General features: G+C 45.0%; 1 protein-coding gene across 1 annotated transcript in view; it reads right to left on the bottom strand.

Annotated features, from left to right (window-relative positions):
- LOC126542812 (motile sperm domain-containing protein 2-like) overlaps positions 1-21,185 on the bottom strand; it is a 28,025-nt gene extending 6,840 nt beyond the window's left edge. Inside the window, exons 1-4 of the mRNA XM_050189916.3 lie at positions 20,682-21,185; positions 8,957-9,103; positions 7,632-7,718; positions 7,127-7,281 (exon numbers count right to left, since the gene is read on the bottom strand). Of these exons, the coding sequence (XP_050045873.1) occupies positions 7,127-7,281; positions 7,632-7,718; positions 8,957-9,103; positions 20,682-20,799 (507 nt within the window). The 5' untranslated portion in view covers positions 20,800-21,185. The remainder of the gene's footprint in view (positions 1-7,126; positions 7,282-7,631; positions 7,719-8,956; positions 9,104-20,681) is intronic.
- Positions 21,186-21,398: the final 213 nt, after the last annotated feature.

Raw genomic sequence — 21,398 nt, 5'->3', positions numbered from 1 at the left:
AGCGAACGTATTGGCTTGCTGCTTGTCGATGTGACATGCATGAGTCCTGTTGCCTTTTGTTTTACTTCTATGATTCGTAAACCGACACGGACAGATTATGAGGCATTTTCGACGCGCTCCCCGAGCTGTCACAGAGGAAGTGCAAGCGTGCTTGTAAAGGCGGGCTTCTCCCCAACAGCAAGTATTTTGAGAAGAAACCAGCTATGTTCTTGTTCATGTTCAAGTTTTTTCTTTGTTTTTATAGAGGCGATAGCCTGAGTATTTTATGCATCTATTGAATGCGTACCGAAAGTCATTACGATAACAACATTAAGCGTCAAGGAATTTTACTGTGAAGTAATATGAATTGAGGTCACGAACAGCGTATGAAACCTGTTGCTGTTTTGCTAGAGGATCGCTTAACAGTTCATAGAAGTTAAATATTTGTTTTTCTTGATGAAAAGAAAAGTACTGGAAGTGTAAAAGAAAAACTGCAATACTATATTGGTGAGAGTTAAACTGACGACAAGGTGTCCTGGCTAACACTACCATGGAGATAGGCTGCACCGTTGGGTTACGCATATCCACAGGGTACACATGTACATTCTTATTGTAGCTTTCTTAGGACCTTAGACACAACGCTGCTGTTCCGAATGCAGGAAGGCTTGCCTTCTTTTGTTTCACTAAACGCGGAAGCGTCAAGGTGCGGCGACGGTGAGGTTTCCTTCGCATTTCTTAGCCTGTCACACGGAGTTATTGATGTAGAACCGCACGAGGCCTTCCAAGCCTTGGCAATTGATGGCCCCCCCGAAGGCCAACTGACTACTGTCTTTCTGTGCAAGGGTACGCCATTGTGACGCACGAAGATTGCAACTTGGGCTTCGCGCTTGACGAGAAAAGGAAATTTATAAGTGGCAGTGGCAGAAGAGCAAGAGGCCCTTTGCGTAAGTGTCATCCTTGTCTCTGGAGCGGTGTTACTTCAATGGCAACTGAGCACAGTGCTGGGCATGTGAATATGGCAGGAACTTCGATGGCGCCACCATAGGAATATTATATATATGAATAGTATGGCAAATGATGAAACTGCGCTATTGCATATCCCGATGGCACGGCTCTCAATTGTGTTTTGAAAGAACAAAGCCCACATGCCAATCATAAAAAAGAAAAGTCGACAAATGTATCACCATTCACGTACAACGCCGGCCTATTTATTATCATTTAGGACAATGGCAGCTTTCGATCTTCAATTCAATTCTATTTCAATTCAAGAATTGTTTATTTGTTGCTTCAAAACGAAAGTGGTCATGTACGCTGACAGCTTTTTTTCCTATTTATTTCCGATGTGTATGGAGGTTTCGTTCTACCTAAACAATTGAGAGCGCCGCCAGCTTCCAGACGCGCCAGAACGCAGTTAAGTAATTACGGCAATGTTGTACTTCGCGGGCTTTATTCAAAGTCCCGGAAAATAATAACTACGTGAAATATCACGTAAATAAACAACTTCACAGGGCGTATTTCTTTTTTTCATACTAAAATTCATTTATTAGCAAACTAATAGCACTTTGGAATGTGGTCAAGACGGCTACGAACAATATATTTTTTGTCTCTTTCCGTTATGGTGTACCATTCTTTAAGGTGAACCATTCCCGTTACGTGAAACACCAGGTACATACAGGATTATCATTTTTAAGTTTTACGGAACTTCTAAAAATCGCCTGTTGCAGATAACATAATTCTAGTCCTTGAGCTGGATTATTCAGAGAAGATGACATTACTCGCGCACGATATCTAAAATGCTCAACTAATTAACAAGAATCACTAGTTATCTTTTCAATTAATTACATTACGGCACATATTGCAATTCACGAATTGTAGCCGGTGAGCTTGCAAGATGTATTCATGCGGAATGAATTTCCAGAATGGCGCTACTTAGGAGATATGCACCACCAAACTTGCAGTAAAAATGCACTGTTGTTCCGCTTACTTTTTTGAAGAAAGCGCTTCTTTTATGCGCTGAAGCCCAAAAGTACCTGGAACGCCCATGTATTTTGTCCCACGCATTGGGAAATATCTCGAAACTGTTGTTATCCTTGAAATTCATTTCAAGGGGACACGTCTTGCAAGCTCTCCGGCTACAATTCGTAAATTGCAATATGAGCCGTAAATTATTTAATTAGGAAGTTAATTAGGGCGTTTTTGTTAATTAGTTGAATACGTGTTTCGATTTCTCGTGCTAGGAATGTCCGCCTCTTCGAATAATTCAGCTCAAGGGCAAAAATTATGTTATCTGCAACAGGCCGTTCTTACAAATTTCGTAAAACTTAAGAATGATTACGCAACTTGAAACAAAGATATAAAAAAAGAAAGTGGTTAACCGCAGCTGTGTGAAACCAATCCCAACCAGTGATTTGCGGTAATGTAGCGCTCCAAAAATATATTTTTAATGTTCCGCGTAATTAGTTAATTAAATGAGATCAATTCAAATGCTTTAATATTCACTTTAAGGCGAAGTGCGTTTCGTAGAGGAGATTCAGAAACGACCGAAGTAATTCTTGTGGCAACGAACATGCATGGTGATTTTTTTCGGCGTTTAAAGAAATCCTGCGAAATATTGAATAAAACCACGTGACAGCGCTCATGCACTATCGTACTGCAGCGCCCAACCGTGCGTCGAACCCATCGCTTATCAGGGATGACAGCGCTTCCTTTCCGTGCGCCACCGCCAGAGATGCTGACGCACTGTGAAGCCGATGCCTGGAGCCGCGGCCGCTCACTCCGCCACGGTCCGCGCGCACGGTTCTTTCGCTCGAAGCACGGTCGAGAGCGCTGCAATACGGTAGCGCATGAGCGCAGTGACGTGGTTTTATTTCGTATATCGCGGGCTTTCTTTGAATGCCGAAAAATATCGCCACGCAGCACGTATTGAGTTGTGGATGGGGTGGTGGAAAAGTGCATCTTTGGCTCTTGTAATGGTTGGTGACGTCGTTGAACTTGGTCATTGTCTTCCCATTCTCATACTTCGGACGGCCCTGTCGAGTACCTTCGTCGGGCTGCGTCCTCGAGCTGCGTTGTGGGCCGCCGCGTTAGGGTTGTCCTTTCCCGTTGAGTCGGGGGTGGGGGCTGGTATCCATAGGATTTGGACGCGTCTGTCCTCCCTTGTTGTTTTTCCTTTTCTGAGTATGTTTAGCACCTCAGCTGACATCCGGCCTTTCGCAAAGTTGCGTACTGCCACCTGGGAATCGCTGATTATATAGTATGCATTGGTTTGTGCTATGCCTAACGCTATAGCCACTTCTTCCGCCGTTTCGATGCGTGCCGTGTTTATAGTCAAGCTTGTGCAGCATTGTCTCTTGTGGTTAAGTACTGCTGCGACAAAGCTACGTTTGTGTTTGTAACGTGCAGGGTCTACAAAGACCGCGTCCTTGTCTCTTCCGTATTTCTTGGTCATGTTCTTTCCTCTGCTTTTTCACCTGCCCTCGTGGTGTACAGGATGCATATTCTTGGGTAGGGGGTGGGGGGGGGGGGGGTACCGTGAGTTTGGCCCTTATTTCATTGGGTATGTCCCGTTTGCCTCCGTCTTGTGTGTGTTAGCGAATCCCTACTTTATCTAGGGCGTGTCTGCCCACCGTATTCTTGGAGAGGCGTTCGTGTTGTGCTATACGCTGCGCTTCTATTAGCTCTTCTAGCGTGTTGTGCAGTCCCAGCTCTAGGAGTTTCTCCGTGCTCGTGCTTAGCATGAGTGCAATTGTTTATATACCTTCCTATTCAGGCCATCTAGCTTCTTCTTTTCCGCGGCGTACCATCTGTGGTATGCTGCCACATACGTGATCTGACTTGTGAAAACGCCTGTATGTTCTCATACCCGCCGTGGTTGCTCAGTGGCTATGGTGTTGGGCTACTGAGCACGAGGTCGCGGGATCGAATCCCGGCCGCGGCGGCCGGATTTCGATGGGGGCGAAATGCGAAAACACCCGTGTACTTAGATTTAGGTGCACGTTAAAGAACCCCAGGTGGTCGAAATTTCCGGAGTCCTCCACTACGGCGTGCCTCATAATCAGAAAGTGGTTTTGGCACGTAAAACCCCATAATTTAATTTTTTTTTGATGTTCTCATGACGCTTGCTTCTTTCATGCCCTCGTGCCTGTTGGTGATTCTCTTGGTCAATCGCATCGTCTGAGAAACTTTGGCTTCGCTTTTGCGAATGGTTGCTCCGTTGGTGCCCTTGGCTTCTATGATCATTGCCAACACCCTTACCTTCTCGACTTTGCGTATGGTTTGTCCATCTTAGGTCTTGAGTTGTATGTCTGTGTAGGTTTGTGTGTTTTGGTTCTTGGGAGGTCTCCCCTTTAGCGTTTGTCTGTATAGCAACAGCTCAGATTTTTTGGCCGAGCATGTTAGACCAGTGCCTTCTAGGTATTTCTCGACTGTTTCAACTGCTTCTTGTAGTCTCTGTTCAATCAGTCCATCACTGTCATCGTTTATCCATAGCATGATGTCGTCTGCATAGACTGTGTGGCTAAGTCCTTCGATGCTTTGTAACTTGCTAGCAAGACCAATGAGAGCCAGGTTAAAGGCCTAAAGTGAATATTAAACATTTCGCATAATAGACCTCAGTTAATTAACTAATGAAGCGGAATATAAGAAACACTCTAAGGTGCGCCACATGACGGCAAACCATATGTCGTTTGTTTCATTCAGCTGTGGTTAACCTCGTTGTTAAATTACTTAGTTCAAATTACGTGAAACACCCTGTGTAGTGAAAACGCAGGCATGCTTTAAGTTACAACCCTTGGGCCATTTGCATATGATAGCATTGAGAGCTTTCTCCTCTATTTTCCTGCGGCGACTGCAGAAACAAACGGGTGATAACGGAGAAGGTGAACAGGGTTTATGAAGTTCGTAGAAGCTCGACGAAATTTGTGGCTCTTGAGGAATTTTCCAGGATATAAAACCCCCTTTCCTTCTTACTAGCAGTACTCGCAATTAAACAAGAACATTCAATTGTGCCTACTTCGAGAACATTTGCTTTATGGTCTTACAGCAGAATAAATGGAGAAGATACATTTCTTTTGTTCTTGCACCTAAGATGTGTGTGATGGTATTTTGCATTAATATACCCCTAAATAATGCCATAATAAATGTATATTCCATTAATATATTATTAATACACAAATATGTCATTACTACCAATTATACACATACAATGCAATAGTATATACAGTTCAGTGTGCAAAAAATGAGAGCATTTTCTGTTGGGCAAGGTATCGGATAGCCTGAGCTAGTGGCCCACGCGAGCAGAAACTTAATGAGAAAGCAGAAACTGCTCGAAGCGTAGGTCGACGATTTGCTCGGTTTATTATTTTTGTAGTTTATTACGAGTTTTTACTCAAGTTTCAGTGTTTGCATTTGGGGAAGTCCTTGTATCTTTAGATATCAGATGCACACGCCTCAACGCAGGGTTGTCTCTCTCACCTGAATGGCTTTCATGGCCGCGCGGGAGATTGCTTTTCAAACACTGATTAAGATGTGCTATAACATGTGTCGGGGCTTAAAGTCGTCTGTCGTTATCTTAATAGTACACCTGAGTAACATATTTTTCATATACAGGGTGTTTCAGCTAACACTTTCAAAATATTTAAAGGTTGCCTGTGGCAGATAGCTCAATTCTAGTTTATGAGCCGGTCCACTCGAAGCGGCGCACACTACTTGCACAAAAAATTGAAATGCAAAATCGATGAATTAACATAATTCACTAATTAACTTTCTAGCTAATTATCTAATGACCCATATTGCAATTTACAAATTCTAGCACAGGACTTCGCAAGGCGGATCCACTTGGAACGAATTCTCAGGACAACAGTTTCGAGATATAAATTCCCGAACTTTGCGGAAAAATGCATTGGCGTTCCAGTTACTTGTGTGCTTCAGTGCATGAAACGACGTTTCGTTAACAAATTAACTGGAACGCCAATGCATTTCTCCGCAAAGTGTGGGAATTTACATCTCGAAATTGGTATCATCTTGAAGATTCGTTCCAAGTGGATCCGCCTTGCGAAGTCCACTGCTAGAATTTGTAAATTGCAATATGGGTCATAAGATAATTAGCTAGAAGTTAATCAGTAAATTGTCGTTAATTAGTCGATTTTGCATTTAAATTTTTTGTGCAAGTATTGTCCGCCGCTTCGAGTAGACCAGCTCATGAACTAGAATTGTGATATCTGCCATAGGCAACATTTAAAGATTTTTGAATGTGTTCGCTGAAACACCCCGTATATTGCACGGAAGATAAACTTTTCATAGCTGAAGTAGCCTTTACGTAACTGGTGACGTCGACCAAGATTTTCACGTAAGTTACATTACCTTGCCCTGTCATCATGTCGTGCATTTCTGCCAACCGTGCTCACCCGTCTGTACTTCCACCAAGCGAGTATTTTCACGACGACGTCCGCAGTTCTCGCCATGCGTGAATATGTTGTAGCACTTAAGTTCCTTCGATAAACTTTTCGCCTACGGGGTCGTACCAACGTAGGCTTGGAACATTTTTCACTGCCATCGAGCACCTGCATTTCTGTCTTACTGCGGTGAAGGCTGCCGCAGTTATGCGAGCGCCGAGTACTCGCGGCAGCGGTGAAGCTCTCGCGCCGGGCGAGACACACGGGAAGGCGTCGCGTGGTCGATGCTCGCAGCACGGCACTTTTCTCGTTGATGTGCTCTGGTACACCAAGTCTGCACCCCGCCGTTGCTCAGCCTGTTGCTATAGGCGTGGTTCATAAACTACAGTCAATCTAAATAAAACATTAGGTCTTTCCGTGCAGTTTGAAGGCCTCCTAGCGCGTGCGCTGTAGCCTATATATATTATAGAGATATTTGCAAGGTTTAGTGAATTTAGTTAAGGCTCGAGGCCCGCAAAAACGCCAGCAGCGCTTTCATGGCCCGTAACGCACAAGTGGTGCTCTCCCATGGGCCGAGAATGTGCCTTATTGCCAAGCTCGAGCCCCATTGAAGGTGCAGTACCGCCTTCAAAGGCGCGCTCTCTTTCTGATACGTAGCGGACGGTGAAAGGTAGTGAAACGGGGTGAAAGGAAGTGCTGCCGTTGTCCTCTACCAACAGCGCGAACGAGCTAGGCAAGGAACAAAAGGCGCGTACCATGTTGCTCAGGCCGGCCCCACTGCAGTCGAACACCATAGTGACCTTCTTGGCGCCATGATCATTATACAGCTTTTCCAGGAAGAACAGGAACACCCGCTTCACTTCAAGAACGTCGGCTTGACCCTTGGTGTAGTTCTTGCACCGGAGCACCACTGGTGAGTCGAGGAAAGGCAAGATACTAAATGACCGATAGCAATCACAGTGTGAACACTTTTCGTGAATAATGTAAGGTTGCGCGCACGGTTATCTTGGATGCCTAATTTTTACGCTTTTGTCTCATTACAGCTCAAGAAGGGTTGCCTGCAAATATGACAAAGGAATTAAGAACTGCTACGGATGTTGTGTTGCAAGTGCCCAGGTGACAAGCTCTCCTGCACATGTTGTCATCAACGGCATAGCGCTGTGAAGCCTCGCTTTTATAAATATTTTGTCAATAAACTAGCTTAAGACCTCAACATACTGTGATAGAAAAAAAGTTGAACTTAGTTTTGTGAGTACTTACACACGTGGCATCCAAGCTTGTCTTTGCCGTATGGGTAGATTGCGTTTTGCTCAAAATACTCCTTAGGTATGGATTCCTCCTTGATATCTGCAAGAGCACATCTCTTTAATCGTGTAGCATGCAAAGTTACGCTTAAATTTCAAAAGCAGCGTTTATAACATTCCATGTATGGCTGGTGATGATGACAATGAATTTGCATTTCTGTAGCACGCATGTTCATGTTGTGATTCAGGTCAGCTCCGCACTAGTTGAGTGGTTCATCAGCGAAATAAAGGGCTCACAAGCCTGCCAAACCTATGTTCAATAACAGATGCCATCAAAGTCTGTGCAGGTATTTGTTTATATTTGTACAGTTATAATAAATTCGAATGAAACTGTAGTTAATCGTCTACCTGTGCTTTTTATCTGAGGCCGTGACGGCAGGCATAACAGAACTCGGCAAGAGCTCAGCCTTATCTCGCAGACAGATCAAGCGCCGCCTGGCTTTTCGCCCCTGGTTTTCATCTCCAGGGTCTAGCGAAAAGTGTGTTCCCAGTGAAATATCGCTTTTTGCCGTCTGGATCACGACGCAAACGCGCTGGGCGATTTCATCGATAATGCATCGGCCCAAGAGGCTGTCCTTGAGCGGTTCTGGCCGAGCGCAGTGAACCTGCTGACGGCCACAGCCTTGAAAGCGAGCAAGCGTTTGCTTGGCGGTTGCGTTAACACGACTGATCTCCGATGAACGATAATTCTATTCCATCACGCGGAAAAATAAAATAACGAATCGACGTTTCCAGTTGTTCATCGCCACGAGACGACGAAAATAAGAACGCTCTGCTTCAGCCGAGTAGTGCACTGAAGGAAAATAAGGAGGGCTTGGCAATGCTGTCTTTAACCACGCAAGCTTTGAACCCCTCTGGGTCTTGCTTTCCTTCTTCACGGTCACACCTATTAAATGTAATCTGGAGCCACGTGCTCTGTAGACGAAGCAGGCAAGACGACGGGCACAAGCAAGGCCACACAGCAGTGCACTCTTCCTGCATTTGTAATCGACCTCTGAGTCAGTATAACCGCGCGTGCTGTCTCAAAATGTGTCCTCCGCTGTCACAACGCGTGCAACATGGTGATGGCATACGAAGGGACTTTCTGTCGATACGAGCACCACTGATGACGCGAGCTCAAAGAAAGTACGAAACGAGGAAATGTCCAATTCGCTCTTTATCCCCGTTTCTATCGCCCTTTTTTCTACTCTATGCGCTGTCAAAGCCCTTTTAGTTATATGATGGCAATAATGATTATGACAACGAAAACAGGAATAACGAACACGGTAACGATAACCGTACCTCGGATCTTGACATAACGTCTCCAGCGAAGATGGTACGCGGCGACCTTGTGGGCCAACTCCATGTCGAGCCGCACGTGGGCGATTATCTTCCGACAGAAATCATCGCTCTCCTTTATCTTCTTCACATCTTCGTCGTAGTACACATCTGCGAAGTAGGAAAGGGTGAAGCGCACGTGGCCATGAGCAAAAGGAATCGTCAGTCACACGCATAGAAGCGAGGTGCATGCATTCCGGTGAACTGGTCATGGATCACTCCAGTGGAACGTTTTTAGCGCATTTGAAGCGTGCAGTGTCCGAATTAAAGATCCATAAATGATCACAGGTACCCGAAAACAAAAGAAATAGAAACACGGGATCACTTAAGAATACAGGCCGAAAAGCTTTACTTGACCTAAATGAGGGAACTGGAAAAAACAAAATGGCAACCTCATGTAGGCGCGCATTCATGGATCATTGTAAATCGAGGGACGGGTAGGAACTTATCCTACCCCCTCCCCCCCTTTTTTTTTCTTTTTTTACCGTCACTGTACGACGCAACTTGTGTGATTTGGACGCATTACGCGAATGTGTTCGAGCGCCGGTGCATGCGTGTGTGCATGAATGTGATATACGAGTCAAGTTTATATATCCTACCAAATGTTTCATATCTTTGCCCTATATCGGAAGCCTATATTATTATTTGGTAAAAATATGCGCTTTATGAAAACGGCCTGATGTTCTACCGCCTTTAGAACAGCCCAGAATTGAGGATATTGCTTATACAGTGCTGATTTTCTTCAATAATACTGGTCGTAGATCTCATTCCTCGCACTACATTTGCTCAAAACACCGCAGTAACAAAGGAATCGAAACTGTTATCGCTTAAACAACGAATAATGGTTACGATAAACACGTATGAATAACGCTTAGGCTTGGACGAAATTCAAACACAATAATGTTTGAAAATAACGGTTCTTCTTAGTAAAGATCAACACCACAAATACTTTAGGAAAAGAAGTGTTGCTACCTGTCGCATATTCATGAAGGCTCATATGCAAAGTGACAACACTCAGGATTCTGCCTTTTCTATTTTAGAGAGGCAGAAATATAAAATCTAGCAATATTGACCGAAAATTCCCCTCCGACTTGACAGCGGCCTGGCCGTGGCAACTAACGCAGGTGCGATTTCTGCAGCAGCACATTTTAATAAGGCAAGATCAAATATGTCTTCGAATTCTCGTTCAACTGCTTTATGATCCCCCCTTGCCATAACAATGACAAAATACGCTTATATATTTATTGCTTTTTCTCGCTAAGAATGTTCGTGAGTTCTCGTATAACAATTTAGAAGGATGAGCAAAATGAGAACACGGTGAAGGATAAAATAAGAAAAAGAATTTTACTGCGGCAGTTGATCACAGGCAACACTATAAAGTAACATGATAAAAAAAGAATTAGGAGAGGAGCGTACCGGCAGATATCAAAGGGGCGCGGACGATAACGTTCGGGTAGTATGATGACTAGAGATGAAGTTATCAATAAAGTGGCTGTTTGACCTAAAGAAAAAGTGCACTTTACGGTACTAGAAGAATTAACAAAACAAACGCGGCTTCAGATCTTCGTCGGAAGGTGGAAGACAAGCGCTCATCTGTCGCTGGCAGCGGCGCAACGGCACTCTCAGAACCCTTGTGGGTCGAGTTGAGAGCCGAACACATTGCACGGGCGTTTTCGTAGGCGTTGCTATGGTAGAAAAATGCCGTCCGCTTTTCTCGTGTCCGTTCGTGTCCAGCGTAACTCACCACAGTGGTAGCTGTGCACGTTGGCTCTTGGTGGTGCACGAGTTAGACAAGGCTAAGCGCAGTGTCCGTGAGAGAAGTGCATCGTTCCGCCATCGCGTTAGGATTATGCCACAGGGCATAATCAGGACGTTTGGCCTAAGTACACGTGGCGCGCACATGTTCCAGGAACGCCGTCTTTGTGCCGCACAGTGCACGCCTTCTATATAGAGCTGGCAGTCCAGCGAGATGTGCGCACATTTGTGCACTTATTTGTTATGGTAATTGCTTATGATTACAATGGCGACGGCTGACCTCACCGACACGCCCACATACAAAGTGCTATCAGTCTTCGCCGAACGGACCCCATATGGCAAACTTGAATATGAATTGTGAACTAAATAGTTGCATAGCATTGCATTAATGTTCGGGCCTTTAGAGTAAACAATGGAGAATAAAAGTAGTTGCAAGTCCTAATGACTGCCTGATAACTGACGTATTCAAAAGGTGCGAATTATTCATGCGGCACAGCAGTCGATGCGTCCTGCAGTACACGCTGGAATAGTGGAGAAGCGGTTACACTGAAGTGGAGCTACATCTTCTAGACACCGAAACTCAGTGACGGAATGCGCCTAAGTACATATACTATCGTAGGGAAGTTTATGAGATCCAGGAGGTGTCGCAGTCGTCGCGTGCCCCGTAACCACGCGCCCGCTGGCAAGGCCGTTGCCACTGTAATTATAAGTAATCAACATAACAATCAAGTGCACGCATGTGCGCACATCTTGCTGGACTACCCGCTATAGAAGGCGTGTACTGTGTGGCACAAAGACGGCGTTCCTGGAAGTCAGCGGAACGTAGAACGTAAGAATGATGCAACGTTAACCCCGCTGCTCCGACGGCCTCTTTATACGTGGAAGAGGAAGAGGACTGCTGTGCACTATAACGTTTGTCCTTGTTCGAGAGCTGCGATTTCTTTTTCCTCGTGCGCAAGGTCAGAAAAGCACGATGGGCGAGTATCCAAAAGACGACGTTCATATTTGGAAGGAGGTCCATCCTGCAGGGAGACCTGTCGGTTAGCGCGCGCTTGTGCGTGGCGTGATACCAATTCGTAGTGAATTCGTGTGTGCAGCCAGTTTTTACTAGGACGCTACACGTGTGCCAAAATATAGGTTCCGATCACACTGCACTTGAGTAAGGCTTTTCATAACGCAGAGACCGGGTGTATCATACGCCATCGAAACATTTATTGCGGCGATGTAAGTGCTTCTCAGTTTGGATGTGAATTGCTACATTCTCCTAAAAGACGCAAAGATTGCTGATTTGTAAAACTGATACTAATTAGATTTATGTAGATTTGAATTCGTGTGCGCACGTGCTTACATGAACAAAGATTTATTCTCTGCATGATTAGTGAGACCACATATGGACGTGCGTGGTATAATTGTTGCAAACAATACCAAGCGTTTGTTCTGTATGCTAACCTGGGTTTGCGTTAGCTACTGCGTATTTGTCTTCAAAGCTCGGATTTGTGAGCGCTTCATATTTGTTCCTGCTAATTTTTTGTTTCGTCATCACCATCCTTCCTGTTCAATATGCGTGGAGCTGGCCGCGTTCCTTCCTGTTACGGCAATCTCTCCCATCTCTCTCAGAAATCTCTCTCTCTCTCTCTCAACTTATGTCACAGCAGGTGCCGCATTCTCACAACAGTGTGTACACTTTTCTTTTTAAGGTGAAAGCCTTTAGTGGCTCGTTGCAATGGCTTACCGAAAAAAGCGGCGTGTAGTCATGAAGAAACGAAAGGAAGAAAGAATGAAGGAACAGAAAGAAAGAACGAACGAAAGAACAAAGAAAAAAAGAACAATAGAGAAAGAACGAAAGAAAGAGAGAACGAAAGAAAGAACGAAATTACCTTTAGGTAGAGCATTAGGTGGTCGCGTGTGTCATTGAGGAGGTCGACTTACAGCGCCATACGTTTACTTCACACTGCGGCTTGTTATGTTTTGCAAGAAGTCTGACCTCTCCGATCGTATAACTTAATGTATTACCACGTGCGTTGCAGGCTTTCGCCTTCACGGATAGTCTGAGAGTGTAACATGCTGCCAAATTTTATTTCGATATCTACATTTGCCGGAAGGTATTACAGTAGGGGGGAAGGGGGTAACAATACAAAGGACCAACGAATCGCTCTAATATAGTAAAGTCAAACGCTGCGGTCCAAATGGCAACGCATGACTAAGAAATCTGCAAGAACAGGCGTTGGATAGTCGTGATAGCAGAGATAATATCGGCAAAGACAGGCGCGCCCAATGACAAACGGTTGCTGCGAGCAATAAGCTTCGTGAATTCGGCTCTCAGTATTGGAGGAGGCACAGTGAAGGCGCGAGGTCAACGTTGGTCAATTAACGCTTTAGTAAATACGCAAGCGCCTTTGCAGAGAGCACCAGCTGAAGGCCGTTTCACTACTTTAATACGCAATACTTCAAGCCTTTCGATGGTCGGGTAAGAGATCTGACCTGAACATGGATGGTTCCAACAGGACCTATAGAATATGTACTCATTGCAGAGTACTGCGACAAAATAGCCTTTAAGCAGTTGCCTTGACATTTTATTACAGATATTCCGCGCAGTAACTAAAAGTAGATGACACCAGTTAGCACAAGAAAGAGAAATAATTGCTAAGCATTTTCTAATAAGTGAAGCGGCGTGGGGTAGTTAGCGAGTGCCCTGAGAAAAATTATTATCACTGGATTCAGCGGAATATCAACTCTACTGTAAGATCCAATATTTAGGGTACCAGAATATAATTATTTTCACTTAAGTTCGTTGTTTACACATGCGTAATTATCCATAATAAGGCGTTGTACAAGTGATCATATGGTCGGGGTTCAGAAGTAGCGATGTCTGGTGAATTATGCTGACTGATAGCGAAAATGCAGGCCACGTTTACTCGCGCATAGGAAATGTCCGCACTGATGCAGACAACAATGAGCACAATTGCCGTCGAGCAAAGCGCGCATAAGTTCCACTTGAGTGCAGTTTTCAAATTCCTTGAGTGTAACAACAAGAATGTAATACGCAGAAATAAAAGAAAAGTCAAATAACAGACATTCATTATCTACTTTCTTGCATGGAAACAAGAGGAAATCTTTACTCAATATGTCCTTCGCTAAGTGCGTCAGCAGAGCAAAACTGGACCTTGAAACTCTACAATTGCAGTGAAACAATATTTAGACATAAGGTCGACTACACAAACATCACGGTGTTTTAAAAACTCGCGCATGCGTTAACAGGGTCACTGCATTCTTTCTCCCCAAGCTTCCAGAGTGCAGGCCACGTAGGCACGGTCCGCCGCAGACCGGGAGGTATTGTTTAGTAACGGAAGGCCGCAGAAAGATTTCACGCCCCAGATTCGAGCACTGAGCCAAGGCCTGCTCACTTCAACGGGTCTAAGTGAATCACTGGCCAAGTAAGCGGGAAACTAGCGATTTCTTTCTTCTTTGGTTTTTTTTTATGCACCGTCGCAGGCTAGGAAGTCCTTCAAGGGTCATGTTTAACAAAGCGGGCGACTAGCAAACAACCGTGCTAGCTTGAAGAGATATGTCCGCACAGCTTTACGTATATTCTACTGATGCTTACACGGAAATGCGAAACAAAAAGAAAGAAAAAGAAATAGAGAGAGAAAAGCGAAGCCATCGCGACGTTTCGTCAACCTTGTCCCTATTCGAGAGAGCCACGTATGAGCGGCTGTCGCTCCGTTCTCCCTGACCCGAAACGTCTCTGCACTCTCATCTGCGCACGCTGGAGACACTAATGCGCGCCGGATTACAACAAAGGGAGCCTCGCGCCGGACGGTCGTCTACGCTATAATTGACATCTTGTGACGTTTAAATGCGTGTTCTTTGCGCATACTGCATGGCCAAGAAACGCTTTCTCCAAACATGCTGCCGGCCCTTGGTGTTTCCTTGGCCCCGTACGTCTGTTGATCTACATAACACGCGTAGCTATGCATTATGAGGGGCTACCTGAGGGACCACAAATGCTGAAGTGCTTTGTTCCTTTTCTTCCCTTCTTTCTTTTTGTGCGTGTGTGTGACAAAGAGCCCTCTTGATGACAAAACCGTCGCCGTTGCTTTCAGTCACCGGTGTGCTTCATCGCATGCATTGTGTAACACGCATGTGGGACAGCGTGTTGGGCGCGAAATGATCTTTATGTCCCTTTTCCTCAATGGCCTGCGAGAAACGACAAGCAATCCATGGTAGTTACACGAGACATTTCCTTCTTTCTTATTTTTTTTTTACCGCTTGCCCCTATGAAGCTAAACACTCACGTGCACGAGCAGGAAAAGTCCGGTAGATATGGTCATTTCTGAGCAGCAGAAAATCAAAACAGGCCTACTGACGTACTCTTTCTCCGCGCTCAGGAAATAAAGGTTATCGTCGTGAAGGTTAACTACACAAATGAATGATTACTTTGAGCAAGCTTGTTGTTTATCCTCTCGTCTCGTCGAGAGGAAAAGTTTCTGATTGAAAGTGTTTTGGCAGAAAAACGCTACCATTACATTTTGTCTCGTACCACCGCGAACCTTGGCAACAGTTAATCAATTATATATATAAATTCTGGTAAGGGAGAGGGCGATGTGCAGGTACAGAAACAGAAAATACGTTCAGTAGCTTAGCGGGAGACATTAACGATAATGACCAAAAGTCGACAGGGTTTTTAAACACCTGGCAGAACAGTTTGCTTACTGCCTGTCGCGAAAGGTCTGAGAACAACTGGGCAAGAAAACGATAACATTTCTCCTGCAACCAGATCTATAGCTGACCAATTTGCGTAGAACCATTGCAGACAGCACGGCTCTTGTACGAGAGGACTATTTTTATACTCCGTTTTATACTTAGCGTGCAACGCTGTCCAAGCTAGGCAATGATTAGGTCATTGAAATGCATAAATCAGCGCGTTTCGTGCTCAATCTTCGTGGTCACACATGTTTTCGCGAGCCTGCGCGTGAGGAGCCGCGACGGGCTGCTAATGAAAAAAAAACTTTGAAAGGAAAACAACGAAAAACAAAAGATCTCAAACGACATATTGTTACGGTGCATTTGGAGAGGACCATGCGCGCAAGAGGGAGACGAAGAGGAAGTGGTAGACTGTCTACTGGAGCCGTGACCTTTGTACCAGCCTGCGCGTTCAACACTAACTTTTTCCTATGTAAGCAATTATACATACGTCTGTGCATCGGGCTTCCGCTTCGTAACAATAATAACAGTGGTATAGCGCAATTTGTTCATTTTTAAGGTGAGAAACTTTTTACCGCGAAGCTGTATATGGCTATGATTCCGTGCGTTTTTATTCGCCGTGAACAAAAACTATCATCATCAGTTGTTCATACCCTCGTAAGCATTCATGCTCCCGTATGCAAGCAAAAAATGCAATGGCTCATAGCCCCGCAAGGCAGAGGCTACAAGCACCCAGAAAAATGAAGCGAACAGTGCATAAGTTCTTTCTAATTACCAATACAGCGTTCAGAACAGCATGTCCAAAACTGTCATCATCAGTGGCTCTATCCCCGTGAGCAAGCAAAAAATGCAATTACTCGTAGTCCCGCAAGGTTCATGGCTACTCACTTTGCGTGAATTATCTACAATGACACAATCTACGTTGTCGTTGTCGTTGATTTCAATGTGGATGTGTCGGTACCGAAAAGGGAGTGGTTTACACGCTCCGTGTCGCAGACATATCCCTTGCGATGCCGCACCGATCCGGCCCAACCGGCCACCCAGCAGCGTACGTGCATCCAGAGGACATTATGAAAGAATGTGTTTGAAGCTGCGAGTGAAATAGTGACCACGGATCAAAACAATAAATTAGTGTGCGTACCTTTCGTCACGATGACCACCCATCAAGTTCGTACCTTTGTTCAAAATTGTCTCACCTCCGTGTCGTGTGCTAAACAACTTCACTGGTCAACCACCTTCACAGAGTGGAAGGGCCCATGATTTTTTTCTTTATTACTGAGCCTCAATAAAGAACGATTTCACGTGATTGCTTAGAGAAACACAAAACTATTTCTTGGTGCCAACGCAGCTACAGCTAGAAGTCGCGCTAGCCTTTCCAGCGTTGCACGTAATGTATGAAATGTAGTAGAAGTGTGTTTAAAGAAATCGACATCTTGCGATGAGTGGAATAAATAAGGGCTCCATTATGGAGAAGCGACGATGACTGCGTCTATTGAGATAGTCCTTTCTTTTTTACTATTTGACAACACGCTCAGTCTTCTTATGGCGTGAGGCTCATTAAGCCCTTGCAGAATTGCTTACATAACATGAGCTAATTGAATTAAAGTGAAGCCGAGATCCTGGCCAGAGAATTGTGCAACTACAAAAGAATTTTCAGCCTCTCTTTCTGTCGCGTTTGCCACAAGAAACGGACTAAACATGATCTGCAGTTTCTTCCAAAGTAGTGTTGTTTAAGTCGCACCCAGGCATGAAAAGCTTTCTTTCGTGTCATTTAGCATGCTCAAGTTGCAGCATTTCCCGTTAACTACTACCAGAGTGCATGTTGAGCACTTCGCGCGGCCATATATATATATTTATTTATTTATTTATTCAAAGAACCTTACAGGCCCTATGGCAGGGCATAAAGTAAGGGGGGCATATTAAACAGTAAAGGTATAAAGTACAAATTTCCATATATATATATATATATATATATATATATATATATATATAAACGAGAAGAAGAAAGGGGGTTAACCGAGGGGCCCGATTTTTATTAGCGATATTATAAGAAGCCAACAAACACTGACACCAAAGACAACATAAGGGAAACTACTTCTGCTTAATAAAGGAAATAAAGAAACGATATATGGAAATGAAAGTGGATGAAAAAACAACTTGCCGCAGGTGGGGAACGATCCAACCATATGTCGGTTCTTTATTTCCTTTATTAAGCACAAGTAATTTCCCTTATGTGGTCCTTGGTGTGAGTGTTGGTTGGCTTCTTATAATCTATATATATATATATATATATATATATATATATATATATAAGGACGGCGGGGATGTTAACCAGTAAAGAGTCCGGTTGGCTACCCTACGCTGGAGGAGGAAGCAGTGAATAGAAAGAAAATAGAGAGAGAGGGGTAGAGAGACGTGTGGCGAGGCGTGAAGATAAGCGTCCCCTCTCGCCTTCCCCTGTACAAAAAAAAAAGGAAAAGAAAGGTTTTCCTTGTTTCAAGCTGGGTCAAACTGCTTAAACGCCACGAAAAACGTCAATCGCATTTTCCTGCTTTTTATTTTTTCGTTTGCTACGGCAAGACAACGCTCATGCTAAAGCATCCACGAAGGCTGCCCAGAAATGAGAGATATTGTAACAGACAGTCGGCGAGCTGAGCGGGCGGCCGCAGTTTCTGTTGCAGGCCGTAGCCGAGAACCCATGTGGGCGGAACGCAAATGACCACGTACACTGGCCCGCCCTGCTTACGACTACTGACAAAAGCGAAGCAAAATCATTTTACATGCGCGCTCTGCATTTGAAGCTCTCAAGCGTGCACAGAGACAGCGCGAGAACATGTTAGGACCGTTATAGAAATAAAACAGACGAACAAAAGCGAGCCAAGTGCTCTACTCTTCAAACAAAAATAAATCAAAATGCTTACAGAAGCGCATATGTAATCCTGGGCAATAGACCACGGGGGTATTACAGGCACAATTAAATTAAAACCTAAGAGGTCGTTTCAAATTTCATTGCAGCGCTTGTGTAATGCCCGGAAGCTGCACTGAGCGAGCGAATTATTAGTGTTATGAGCAGAGAAGCGTCGTTTTCTTGGCATCAAGTTACTTCTGGTGCTTTCTGTCGCCCTCATCTTGGCAGAACGTGTGGCCAGCTATACTTGCACGTTTTATACTTCGTGGGCCAGCGTTACTCTCCGGAGTCTAACGAGCGCGCGACGCATGCGTGGAAGATGGCATTTTTTTATTGTTATCCAAACATCGGCTCTCACATCGCCGCGGTTCGGTGGCACGCGTAGTTCCCTTCACGACTGCGCGAGCTGGTCCTTTAATTACCATTCCGTTTTTGTCTTGCAGCGGCATATATATCGCAATTATCATATCCGACCCCACAGGCATGTCAAGATATGCTGTTCATCGGAATAAAAAGGGTGAGGAAACTCAATAGGAATCGGGATATTCTAAAGAGAAAGGGCGTCCATTTCTGTTCCTACAAAATCTTATGTATATTGTGCTTCTGATGGGCATCACAGCTAGTTTTGGAGAATTCGAAAGCTTTCTTGGAGGAAGCGTTGTTGGCTGCGTGCAAAAACTGAAAGGTTTTCACAATGAGACGGCGCAGAGGCAAGCTGCGTAACCGGACTAATATTTTGAAGAGCAAGTAGAATATACTGCCTTCAGGTTCGAATAGCTGTATGATGACTTTTTTCTCTGCGGTGGGGGAGATTTCCCTGCCTCTCTTCAAGGCGCTGTTTAAAGTCGCCTTATTACTATGCTATAGTTGTCGTGAACGACGTAAAATGAGACTTCCAAACACGATTCGCCACGAATACGAGGTACTTATTCAGCATGCAATGCAGCATGCAGAATAACGCGCTATAAGGAAAACCGAATCTCCTTCGTACTGCCCGTATCTTCAGTATCTGGCGAGGAGCTGCGCGTAATATCCTGCAGAACTTTCCGGCATAATTCTGCGACGAGGTTGCGACAGTGTCGCTGATAGGAGAACAGTCTTGACTTCTCACTGGACGCGTGGACATTTAGTGTTACTTAATGCGATCTATGTGCGTGAATGGCATTTTTAGTTGCCCAAAAGAATGGCTTTCTGGGCACGAACAGCATGATCAGAACAATGTATCAGAGCAAAATAAGACGTCTCGTCATTTGGCGCATATTATTGTGCCTACAACATCGTCTCAGTGTTGTTGCTCCTTTTTACGTTGAATACATCTTATTTACTTGTACAGGTAGTTGGAGTTTAGCACACTGCATCAGGCGCGTTTTGCCTCAGTGTCAGTGCATGCGATTTCACAGAACAACACATTTCAGTCGCTTCTGCTATTGAAGGCACGTCGCAAACATTTTATGAAATCGTATCATGAAAAGTCATCAAGCACAAAGCCGTGTGAACTCGGCGAAACACTCGAATTTTCAGAATTTGCCCACAGTGACCATTCTGAAACTATTTCAAGTGAAATGAAACAAAAAGTCATGGGCGACCCAGCCTCGGCTCACATCTATGGTCACGCAGCATAAAAACGGTCGCTGTCGAGACGCACTGTTTCATGCAGTAGTTCGCAAGGTTACCAACTTTTTCTCAACTAGGACAAATCCTGCATTTTCCAATTCTACATCATCCCTCTATTACATCTTTACCGTCAACGTCACCTTACTCCTCAATATCGCTCAACTCCATATTTCAGGCACCAACGTCAAGGACTGTAGACTATACACAATATCTTTACAACGTAACTTCTTATGCACAATGACAACTTGCATTGTAACTAATTACCGTTGCATTTAGACTTTGTATATTTTCTTTTCTTTTGTTTATGTATGGTTATTTGCTTGCTTTTCCTATGCTCTATTTGCTGACATTAATACACCGTCCCTCCTCAGACATAACTTACCACAAAGGAATCTGCGAGATTTATCTAAATGAACACTTGATTGCCTTAAGTGCACTGATAAATGCCACGGCGCAGCTTTTTTAACATTGAAAAACGTCAAGTCCCAAGCAAGTGCACAGTTTATTCTTGTGGGCACATTTTCTTGCACTTCAGCTGTCTTTAGCTAATCAGAAGTTCAAACGCATTCTAACGTTTACGTATGTAGTACCTTTAAACGCCTGAAACCATACGTGCTTCAGTTGGACAGCGCAGGATTTGCGTCTACTGACTGCTCAGGCGTGCCTCACGCTTAGGTCGCGGAGTTTCGACCCGGCGCGCGCACTCACCGTCCTCCTCATTCCAGGTGTCGAGGAAGTGCTGGCGCAGCTCGCGGATCTGTTCCGGCGTTACCAGATCCCAGTTCTTCTCTTCTCCAAATACGTCGTTCTCCAACATGTACGGCATGGCTGCTGCTGTTGCTGCTGTTAGATACACTAAATCGCCTCGGAGCAAGCGACAAGTCCGTGTGAGGAGTGAGGGGATGAAGAATTGTTCAGTCCGCGGCGCCGGTCGAGCGAGTGACTACTCCGATTGCTGTCTCGCAGAACAACGTGCGTTTCGCGCACCGTGACACTTGGCGGACTGCAACGGTGGTTCGGCGTGCTTTCCCTTTCGTACACGCGACGCGCTGTGCTCGAGTAATCCTTCTCTATTTTTTCGCATCGACGCTCTCACCGCCTTTGATTTGTGTTTTTTCATCTTGCATTATAGCTTCTCCTCGGTGGCTGCCTTTGTACGCGCGGTGGCAACCTTGGACCTCCTTTCTCTACGCGCCGTAATAATAAGCAAGCGGGCGAGCGAGGGCCGAGCGTCATGCGTCGACCACCAGACTTCCGCGACGGAAGGCCTCGCCCCCTTTCCCGTCTCGCCTTATACCCTTCCCCCCTCTCTACCGCGCAGAGCTACCGTCGCGTACGTTTCGCCGCCAACCTCGCGACAGGAGCCTCGCGGCGCTCTCAAGGGGCGAAGAAACAAAACACCGGCGCACCGACGTCATATCCGTT

Source organism: Dermacentor andersoni, chromosome 2 (assembly GCF_023375885.2).
Source record: "Dermacentor andersoni chromosome 2, qqDerAnde1_hic_scaffold, whole genome shotgun sequence".
In the NCBI taxonomy this organism is placed as follows: domain Eukaryota; kingdom Metazoa; phylum Arthropoda; class Arachnida; order Ixodida; family Ixodidae; genus Dermacentor; species Dermacentor andersoni.
The sequence above is the reverse complement of the archived record's forward strand: the minus strand, read 5'-3'. Positions and strand labels throughout refer to the sequence as shown.